General features: G+C 36.3%; 1 protein-coding gene across 1 annotated transcript in view; it reads left to right on the top strand.

Annotated features, from left to right (window-relative positions):
• TANC2 (tetratricopeptide repeat, ankyrin repeat and coiled-coil containing 2) overlaps positions 1-11,499 on the top strand; it is a 380,809-nt gene that overhangs the window by 199,136 nt on the left and 170,174 nt on the right. Inside the window, exon 6 of the mRNA XM_006897797.1 lies at positions 9,796-10,059. Within this exon, the coding sequence (XP_006897859.1) occupies positions 9,796-10,059 (264 nt within the window). The remainder of the gene's footprint in view (positions 1-9,795; positions 10,060-11,499) is intronic.

Here is an 11,499-nt window from a genome sequence, read left to right as displayed (position 1 = left end):
TAATGTATACTGCACTGAAACAGAGGAGGGAGAAAACTGTTTAAAAGAGATATGTGACTAGGTATTTCTGTCATCACAGGAGTCTAGAGCGACGGCTCCATGGTGGACGGGACCAGGGGGAGGGTTTGTAAATCAATGAAAGAATGGCTATTTGTGTTTTCTTGACTACATAAAGGCATTTGATTGTGTGAATCATAATAGAGTATGACTAACATTGAGAAGAACCAAGAATCCCAGAACACTTAACTGTGCTCATACCTAGATCAAGAAACTGCTTTCAAAACAGAACAAGGGAGCACTGCGTGGTTTAAAAACAGAAAGGGTGTGTGTCACCATTGTATCCTTTATCCATACCTATTCAGTCTGCATGCTGAACAAATTATTCAAGAAGCCGAATTCTCTGAGGAAGATTGTGGCATTAGGATTGGAAGAAGACTCATTAACAAAGTGCATTATACAGATAACACAATTTTGCTTTTTGAAAGTGAGGAGATTATGAAATACTTGTTGCACTAGATCAAAGACTACAGCCTTCGTTATGGACTAATCTTAACATCAAGGGAACAAACGTCCTCACCACAGGACCAAAATCCAACATTATGATAAATGTAAAATGGCTTGAAGCTATCAATGATATTCTCTTGCTTGGATAAAAACTGCACCAGCAATCAGGAAATCAGGAGATGCATTGCAATAGGACAAGTCCGTTATCAGAGACCTCTCCAAAATGTGAAGAGAAAGTAGCTAGAAAGGAATAGGAATAATTAGGTCTAAGGGAAAATGAATATATATGGTTTCTGACCATCTTCAATTCTGAGGAACCATCCTGGTTATAATTGTTTCACATTTGCTCATTCTTTTTTTCTTTGTTGTTGTTGTTGTATTCTTTCAAATTGGAAATGACTCATAGCTGACCCTGTGGTAGGTTTTTTCTCAGAGTCATAAATAACACGGGGATAAATTACTCATCCCAAAGAGCAGCTGGTGGATTCGAACCATGTGTCTTTGGGATTGCAGTGCAGCTTCTTACCACTTGGCCACCAGAACTCCCTTGATTTGCTCATTCATGTGGCATTCCAAGTTATAGTCAGTATTCTTTGTCAATAATCCAAGTACCATCATTCTTCCTTCTTCATTTTTCCTTGTCAAGCTTTTGCATGCACTCGTCTGGCTTAGTGGTAAAGAGTTATACAGGCAATTCAAGAAGATATGGATCGAGCCCATCAGCTGCTCCAAGAGAGAAAGATGGACAGTCTCCTCTCACTGGATTTCCAGGTTCTTAAAAACCCACTGGAGTGTCACTTAGTCTGTTCCAATTTGACAGCACTTTACAACAACAACAAAGAAAATGGAAAGGTTGTCTTGGATCAGGCAAATCTTAGTCAGCAAAGTGATGTCTTTGTTTTTTAAAATTTTAAAGAGATTATTTTCTGCACATTTGATCAATACAGTACATCATTTGATTTTGTGTTCTTATATGTTTAATATACTATTATACTTATACATAAATTAGTGTAAATATTCTAATTAAAAGTGAGACATTTTCCTGTTTACTCTCATCTATTAATGGCACTATGTAGTATTTGTAACCAACAGAGAACAACACAAAAAGAATACACTTTGAGAAAGAAGAGGAAATAAAAGATTTGGCTCCTGAACATTTCTTTAGGATTGTACTGAATAAAATGCACTTAAAGATTTGAAGTCTGGGAAGCATTGAGATTGGTTCCCTGAGATGGAAACAAATACTTTTTTTTCAAAGTGAAGATTCACAAAGAGATTGGTTTTCATTCATTCATGCATGCAGATTTTCCTCCCTCCCCCAGTTCCCTTTGTAATGCTTGCCTTGTTCCAAGCTATCAATTGTCATGCATATAATTCCTTTTAGATTGTCCCTCCTTCCCCCCCATACCAGTGCACAGTGTTCCCAATAATGTTATTTCACTAGTGTATTAGTTAACTTTCAGTTGCATCTTTTTTCTTCTTCTTTGTCCTCTTGTTCATTTCTTATTTTATTGCATTGTGATCTGAGAAAATATTTTGTACTATTTTAGCATTTTTTTCTTTATTAAGGCTTGCTTTGTGACCAGTACACTATCTATTCAGGAGAATGTTCCATGCACACTGAAGAAGAGTGTATACGAAACTTCTTTAGGATACATTACCCTCTATATGTCTCTGAGGTCAAGTAGTTTAAGCGTATAGTTTTTCTGTATGTGTTGAGTTTCTTTCCAGTCATCTTGTCTTTTGTTGAGAGTGCTATATTGAAGTATGTTATTTTTGTTGTGTCATCTAGTGTGGGGTTTTTTTCCAGGTCAGTTAATATTTGTCTTGTATATTTTGCAGCTCTATCATTTGGTGCATAGATGGGTATATCCTCTTGTTCTATTGACCCTCTAAGCATTATATAGTGTCCCTCCTTGTCTTTTATGGTGGTTTTTACCTTGAAGTATGTTGTTTCTTGTTTGTTTGGTTTTTAATTCATTTTAATGAAAGTTTCCAGAGACTTTGTTTTTCCATTCATTCATTCATTGTTGCCCTTTTCTCCCTGCCCCCCCCCTCCATTCCCCAGATTGTTCTTCTCTTTGAAAAGTAAAAGAAAAATTCTTTGTTATACAATCCCTTCCCCCAAGTCCACTCCACTATGCATCCTTCGTTCTGGACTCCTGTCATGACAATAATACCTAATCATATATCCCTTTAAAACAGTTCTCTCCCTCATTTGTTTCAATGCAACATACATTATTTATCCCATTTTTTCTCAGTTCCCCACCACCACCACCAACCCTGATGCCAGTCCTGTTTTACAACAGTGGCACTCTGTAGTATTTGTCCTTTTCTGACTGAGATATTTAACTCAGCGTAATGTCCTCCAGGGTCTCTCATTTTGTATAATATTTCATTATTTCCTTGTTTTTCAAAACAGCATAGTATTCCATTGTGTGGATATACCAGAGCTTCTCTGTAAGTTCGTTTGTTGATAGGCCCTTGGGTTATTTCCAATTCTTTGCTGTTGTGAACAAAGCAGCAGTAAACATGGGTGTGCATATATCTCCTTGGGTGGTGGTTATAGTTTCTTAGGGTATAGTCCCAGGAGTGGAGTTGCTGTGTCAAATGGTATTTTCTATGTGCAACTTTTTGAGAAAGCGCCATACAGCCTTCCATAGTGGTTGTACCATTTTACACTCCCACCAGCAGTGAATAAAGGTTTCAGTTTCTCCACAACCTCACCAGCATTTGTTGTTTGCTGTTCTGTTAAATTTTGCTATTCTTACTTTGGTGAGATGATACCTCATAGTTGTTTTGATTTGCATCTCTTAGAGCTAGGGACTTTAAACATTTCTTCATGTGTTTGTGTGCTATTGGAATGTCTTCTTTTGGTAAAGTCCGTTCATATCCTGTGCCCATTTTTCAGTTGGGTTGTTTTCCTTTATCTTACTGTAGTGCTCGAGTATTTTATCAATTCTAGATATAAGTCCCTTTTCTGACATGTCATTACCAAATATTTTTTCCCAGTCTGTGGCTTCCCTTTTTACCCTGTTGGGGAAGTTTTTGGATGTGCATAGGGATTTGATCTTAGAAAGTCCCTTTCATCTATTTTATCCTCTCTTAGTTGTAGGTTGAAGTCTGTTTTATCAGTGATTAATATTACTACTATATTAATATTCCTTTTTTGTTGTTGTTGTTATTTGCTTGATTTCTCCCTTCCCCTCGTCCCATATTTTGATGTTTAGTCTGTCTTTATCTTCACTTCTCATTGATGGGTTTTGGTTTTTATCTAAACCGCTGCACTTTTTCTCTTTATTGGTATATTTAAACAATTCACATTCAGTGTGATTATTGAAAGGCAAGGTTTTATTTCTTTTCTTTTGCTTGGTTCTTTTTATGTTATTGCTGATTATTTTGATCTATCCACTTTTCGTTGGTGTCTCTGTGGGAAGGATTTCCTTTAGTTAATTTCTTGCAGCCTTGGTCTTGTTCTCACAAACTCTCTTAGTTTCTGCTTTCCTGAGAATGTCTTGATCTTTCTCTTATATTTCTTGGTAAACTTTGCTGAGTATAGGATTCTTATTTAGCAGTTGTATTCTTTGAGAATACATACATTCTTTTGAATATATAATTCTTACATAGTTTCTGTTGAGAAATCAACACTTAATCTCATTGGTTCTCCTCTGCAGATAATTCTTGGTTTTTTCTCTTACTATTTTTTTAATTCTGGAGAACCTGGCTGTGGTACACATTGGTATTTGTCTTTTGGGGTCTATTCTATTTGGAGTTTGCTCAACTTCTTGTGTGTTTTCTCATTTATCATGATACCTGTTATTTTCCTCTAGTAACTCTTCTACATTTTTTTTTCCAGTGCATTATTTTGGTTCTACCTGCTCAGGAATTCCAATTTTGCATGTTATTCCTCTCAATGGTGTCCCACATAATTCTTAGACTTTCTAACTTTACCTTTATTTTTGTTTCTGATTTGCTCTAGGAGATCAGTGCTGAGAACTCTATGTTCTGTTGCACTGATTATGTATTCTTCCTCTTCAGTTCTACTCATCTGCTCCTTCAACATGTTGACAGCTGTTGAGATACTGCTGTTACCATTCTTGATTATTGTTTGTTTTTCTACCAGTGCTTCATCATTTCATCTGATTTGTCTTGTATTGCTTTTTCTATTCTATTTTTCTATTTTTGTATTGCTAGTTCTTCTAGGGTTTTGCTTGTAGTTCCCCACAATTCCTCTTAATATTTTTATTTCAGCCAGTGAAAATATTTCACCACTGTTCTTCAGAATTCCGTGTCAGCAATCTCTATCAGCCTTTGCTCCTCCACGAAGTCCATTCACTCTGTTTTGATCACTTCTTTGGGTGACACTTTGCTTTGGTTTTGTGTGGGTTTTGAGGTAGTCTGCTTCTTCATGTAATTATGATGATGTTTTTGTAGAAAGGAAAGAGAGTTTTATTGTACTCTCATGGTGGTCTGGTAGTGCTAGGTGTAGTTCTTCAAGTTTATAAATTGGGGAGAAAAAAAGGCTTTGATTCTGTAGAGTGTTGATCATCCACCCTAGATGTGTCAAAGTAGAACTCCAAAATCTCTGCAACCTCTGCAGGTGGCCTCACCTGGCTGGCCAGGAAGCATGGTTTTCTGTAGCTCTGTGCACCTCAGGATCAGAGCATCGGCCTCAATCCAGTGGGCGCCTTGGAAATGAAGCCCCCAAGGACTCCCCTTTCTCCCTCAGTCACAGAGGGTGATTATCAAGCTAGGCAGTCAGATGGAGAAAGCACTTCCTGAAGCTCTACTTACCACAGGGTTAGAAGGTGGGTCGCAGGTCAGGTAGAGTCCTTAGGGATGAACTCCCCAAGGCTTCTCATCTCTGCCTGAGTCATAGGGTGTGATTACTTGACTTGGCCTTCAGGAGGTAGACAGAGCTTCTCAGAGCTCTGCTCACCTCAGGGTCAGAGTATGAGTCCCAGGCTGGGCGGGAACCTTGAAAATGAGGATCCTGAGGCCTCTCTTGCTTATGTCACTGAGAGTGCTTACCTAGCTAGGCCTTTGGCGGGGAGGTGAAGCTTTCCAGAACTTTACTCGCCCCAGGGTGTAACTGTGGATCTCACATTTAGGGTAGGCTCTCTCTGTGCCTGGATCCTAGCAGTCATAGACTCACTCTTCTCAGGGTCCTTCAAAGCAGAAGTCCAAGGTCTCAGGTACAGTGAAAGTGGCAGTCCTGCTGCGGGGTGTGCCGAGCCTACTAGGAGGGGGGCCCACTAAGGTGGGAGGTGGGACCTGCCGTAAAGGGTTGGTGGCGCCACATCTTGTGAGGAGACAGGGTTGTGACTCTGGTGTATGGGGAGGGTGGAGCTGCAGCCCCTGACTGCATCAGGGGAGCATGGAGCCCATAATTTTCTTTCTTGATTGTTGTTTCCATTCCATTCCAAGTAAAATAAAATCATAGAAAATAATAGTTAGATAAAAAATAGAAGATGTGTATTGCAGCCTGATTTTGACAAAGATACTGAAGTCTTTCAATGAGGAAAGGATATTCTTTTAAGTAAATGTTGCTGAAAAATTTACATTTGCAGAGTAGGGAAAAATCCTACTCTTATTTCTTACCTCATCCAATATACAAAAATTAATTCAACATGGATCATAGGACTAAAAGCAAAAAAGCTAAAGATATAACACTTCCAGTAGAAATTATAGACACATAAGTCTTAGTAACCTTGAATTGGGCAAAGATTATTCTTTTTTTTCCAAAACCCAAAAGTCATGAACCTTAAAAGAAAAAAAATAATTGATTAATTTTATTTTTGTCAAGTTTAACAATGCTTGCTCCTCAAGAGTTACTAAAGAAAGTGAAATATTAAATCACAGATAGCATTAAAATATTTTCAAAACGTTTAACTATTCCTTGTTTTATGTTGGATCTTTATGTTCTTAAATTGTAGAAGTTTTTAATAAGGGAGAATTAAACCCTTATCATGTGCAGAGTACTTCCTTCCCAATTTTTTCCCTTTATTTAGGTTATCTTTTCACTTTGTTGATAGAATCCTTTCATGAACAAAGTTTAAATTCTTATGAAGTTTCTGCCTTTTGTTATTTACTCTTTTGGTAGTATAATTAAGAATCAAAAATATGTTTTTAAGGTACTTAACAAAGAGGTATATATTGTGACTTTGACACAAATAAAAATGTAATATATTTTCATATAACATTGTAATGTTTTTCAGATCCATAAAATAACTTTTACACTTATCTCCATCTAAAAATTGTACAATTTAGACTGTCACCGGATCTTGTAGTTTAATACATTAATAAGGGTACTTGGAGAGGGACACCATGCTTTGAAGGGTGGAGAGACAGCGTAAAAGAGGAAGACCCTGGATAAGATGGATTGACTGAGTGACTAGGGTGATGTGAGTAGGTATGTCAGAGATGATTAAATAGGCTCAGGACAGACCAGGGTTCAGAGCTATTGTATGTAGGGTCGCTATGAATTAGAGTCAACTCAGTGGCACATAACAAATTACTATGTCAGATTCTGTTTTTAATATTTTGATTGCTCATTTCAACAATATTGGTTTCTTTTGTAATCTTGAGTATCTTATTTCATTTCAATACATTATTCTAGAAAGAATCTTCTCTCTTAAGAATGCATATTTCATTAATTCCCACAAAACCCATTAATCATGCCCCTTAGTTTCACCCAGAATAAACCTAATAAAGAATCTTTGATGATGTAGTGGTTAAGTGAGTCAGCAGCTAACCAGAAGGTCAGTTGTTCAAACCTACTACCACTTATGCACCATGGAAGAAAGATCTGGCAGTATTAAAAGTAAAATGTAAACTGTTGACAGTCAAGTGTCCTTGTAGAGCCATTTGCTCTGTCTCCAGCACTCATGACTGGCTGTATAAAGAGGAACAAATATTAGGCTTCATTTCTTTTTTAAAAAATTATGCTTAATTTCAGATTTATGACTGAGAGTTTTAAGAATTAATCATTGGGTTATACAGTTTGATGGGTGAGGGGTGAGGGAAATGGAAAGAATTTGTTCAAATTTGTATTTGAATCTTGTAAATAAACTAGAAAAAGAAAAAAATAAAATAATTAGGAGCTAATTTATTTGAGAGGTTGGATTTGTTAGTGATTTTTAAATTGTTGCTGTTGTGTACCATCAAGTCAGAACCAGTCTATAGCTGATCCTCCCCAGTGGGTTTTCAGAGACATTTAATCACTTGGGAGGAGATTCCCACTAGGTTCCCAGAGCTCCCTGATTTCTAAATTAAAGCACTTTAATATATGTACTTAATTATGTGTATTTAGATAAGCAGAATGTCACTGTATATTCTAGGACAATATTTAGTAAGTGGGAGCCGCCATCTTGGATCAACCATGTGGGGTATGTGGAGGCCTCCACCACCTTGGACACTATGTGGATGGGCACGTCATCCCGGTCACGTGGTGTGAATGGGGCCTGCCATCCTAGAATGGCTATGGGTTTGCATATCTCAGTAGCACAGAAAAGTATTCCTACTTTGCTTGAAAAAAGAAAAAAAGCACATCAACACATGACCCTCTGCTATTTTCCCAGTCGGTAGGAAGAAGAACCCAAACTGACTACTCCTAGAAAGCAGTTTCCCTACCATATGAGCAATGCTGAGACAAAAGGAAACAAAATCATTCCCTCCATACTCTGAGCCTTTTCTACTCCAGTCCACCATAAATCCGACACCAATATTTTCTTACTCACCAAGTAGATGTTTGAATGCACTTAATGATAGTGGAAAAATATGTCTTCTTGAATTATCCCGATTTCAAAACCAAAGCACTATCGTGCATTCAGTGTCCTACTTTACCATTCTCACACAGGGAAAGGAGTTGTGCGAGGCAGAAGAAAGTAGAGGAGGGAGTGGTGCCCAAGTTCTAAGGTAGCACAGGGTAGAGCAATCTTGGGGTTTCTTCGGAAGAGCAGGCTTCAGTGTGTGGAGCATTAAAGTGTAAGCCAAAGCTTTTTATTTGAACATGGGAATGAGGAGAAAAAGATGAGGAGGAGGCAGAAGTGAAGGTAAAAGAGTAAAGATAGATTTCTTAGGAAGTCACGTCCCAAAGAGATGGAACTCCCTCCTTGAAAGGAAAGGAGGAGAGGACAAGACTGTAAATCTTTATGAGAAGGGACTTGCTTGTCTTTCTCTTGGGAAATATTAGGAATAAGGTGAATAGATGTTCCCTCTTCCCTAAAACACTTGAGGAGTTACAAGAACCTACTTTTTTTGTGCTATGCTTTTGGAAAAAAATACATAATCCTAGAAGAGAATATTTTGTGTTATTGTGTACTGTCAAGTTGGGACCTTCAAGTGGGTTTTCTAAGGCAGTAAACTGTGTAACAAGAGATGGAGCAACTAGTGGATTTGAACCATCTAAATAGTTGTTATTGGGAAACAAATTATAACTCCATAACTTGCATCCAAATTCATCCTGATTAATTAAATATTTAAATATAAAAAACAAGACCTTAAACATACTAGCAGAAAATAATGGATAAAATTCTTGATAATTTTATAATCAAGTACTATCTAAGCATAACACAAAGGGCAGGAACTATGAAAGGAAAAATTTATAATTACTACATAAAAATTAAGAATTTCTATTCAGTGAAGAAAACACATTATTTGGGTAAAAATACCAACTGGGAAATATTTTCTACATGTTTGATGAACCAAAGATGAATAAAATGCCATATGTATTTATAAGTAAACATGAAACAAAAAATATATTTCTACTCCACTGGAAATAAAAGTAGAGAGTATAAAGAAGGCAGATACAAAGTGTAATTGTAATGCAAAAGGACAACTTTCAGTTCATTGTTAATATTTGACTCTGATTTAAATTAACATTTAAAAAATGAAATTATTTTACAGAAAGGTTTACATTAAAGCCTATAAAATAGTACAAATTGGATGAATAATTAAAATGCACGTTTTTCATTTTTCCTTATTGCCATTATTATGGTCTTAAAATTTATGAATATAAATAAATTTCTGTAATACAATTTTATCACTGGTATATTCTGAATTTATTAACTAACATGTTTGGCTCATTTAGATAAAGTTATTAAAGTTCAAGTTTATGAGAAACAGTTGTGTTTTGGTTTCAGTAGTTTAGAATTCATGATGAGAGTAAAATGATCATCATCAACTTTAAAAAATATTAATATTATCCTTATTATCTAATGATAAATTTGAATAATCAAAAAGACTAATCTCTTATCTTTTTTAATTTATTTTACTCATTTTGTGTTTTAGCCACCTTGACAAGCTATTCTGAAAATGTGGAACGCACAAAATATGTTGGAGAAAGCAGTAAAGAATTAGGATCTGGAGGAAATCTGAAACCGTGGCAATCTCAAAAATCCAGCATGGACTCCTGTTTATATCGAGTAGATGAAAACATGATGGCTTCTACCTATAGTCTCAATAAAATCCCAGAGAGGAATTTGGAAACTGTTTTGTCCCAATCAGTACAATCTATTCCACTATATCTCATGCCACGGCCAAATTCAGTAGCAGGTAAGATTTTCAAACAATTCCTTTTGACTGGAGTTTATATATTGAAATTAAACTAAATCCTAGTCTAACAGTATATGAATTTTCTGTTCATCTTTTTTTGCCCTATTTTTATTTGTGCTTAGGTAATATGTGTGTTTATCTTTTTTACCCTAGGAATGTGCATGTTCTGGAAGTGTCTGTATAGTTGTATTCCCAAAAGATATAAAAACATAGATAAAATTAAAAGTCTATGTTAGTATCAAGCTGTTAAAAGTATCTTTTATTTCTCTTGACATCAGGTATCATTGAAAGGATTTTTTTTAGTTTAGACTGAAGTTTTTCATTTGGTTTTGGTTTTTGTTGTTGGTTTTCTCCACTATGATAAGGTATATTTTAGTAACCTCAATTACCTTTTCCATGTTGTGCAACGGAGTACCATTATTGGGTCCAAATTCCTTCCAGCACCTTTAAGAGACACAGTACTACTTAAACACCTCATTTTTCCCTGCCACCCACACCTTAACCTTATTCATTCTCTCACTGCTGCCAAGTTGGAACTATCTCATAGCTGATACTCAAGGCAAGTTTTCTAAGGATATAAATTACACCAGAGGATCCACTGGTAGATTTGAACCACCAAAGAGGGTTTGGAACTAAACCACAAGAACTTTTAGTAAACACTAATAAGTTTTGTTAATTTTTATGCATTTTTCTGTTCTAGACCTTTCATATATGTCCTTTTTTTTTGTCTGATTTTTTTTTTCACTTAGTTTAATGTTTTAAAGTCCAACTATGCCTTAATACATGTATTTCTTTATGGCTAAATAGTGTGTCATTCTTTTTTGAAAGAAATCAGACACAGTGTATGTATAGATATAATGTCATCCCACTTACATGAAATATGTAGAACTGACAAATGCATGAAAACTAAAGTTTGTTGTAGTTGCTGCTGTATACAGTCAAGTCAGAACTGACCCATAGCTGACCCTCCAGTAGTTTTCAGAGGCAGTAAATCATATGGGAAGAGCTTGCCCATCTTCTCCCACAGAGCAGCTGGTGAATTCAAACTGTGTACCTTTGGGCTGGCAGTGCAGTTCCTTACCACTAAGCCACCAGAGCTCACTAGTTGTTACGTACTGTAGAGTTGGAACTAAACCATAGCTAATCCTCCAGTGGAATTTTCAGAGGCCGTAAATAGCAAAGAAGGAGATTGTTCATCTTTCTTTTTTAGAACAGCTGCTGGATTTGAACCACATGCCTTCAGATTGGCGGCACCGTGTCTTGCCAGTAGGCAACCAGAGTGGTATACAACCATCACCTATAAGTTAGTTTTAGTATATTTCATCAACCCAGTAAGAATCCCTCTTGTTTGTTTTTTTTTTCTATAATTATATTTTATTAATTTTCATAAACATTTACAGAGATTTTGGGCTTCCACTCATTCATTGTTGCACTATTCTC

The sequence above is a fragment of the Elephantulus edwardii genome, unplaced genomic scaffold (genome assembly GCF_000299155.1).
Source record: "Elephantulus edwardii isolate Elephantulus edwardi_28Jun2011 unplaced genomic scaffold, EleEdw1.0 scaffold00216, whole genome shotgun sequence".
Taxonomy (NCBI): Eukaryota; Metazoa; Chordata; class Mammalia; order Macroscelidea; family Macroscelididae; genus Elephantulus; species Elephantulus edwardii.
The sequence above is the reverse complement of the archived record's forward strand: the minus strand, read 5'-3'. Positions and strand labels throughout refer to the sequence as shown.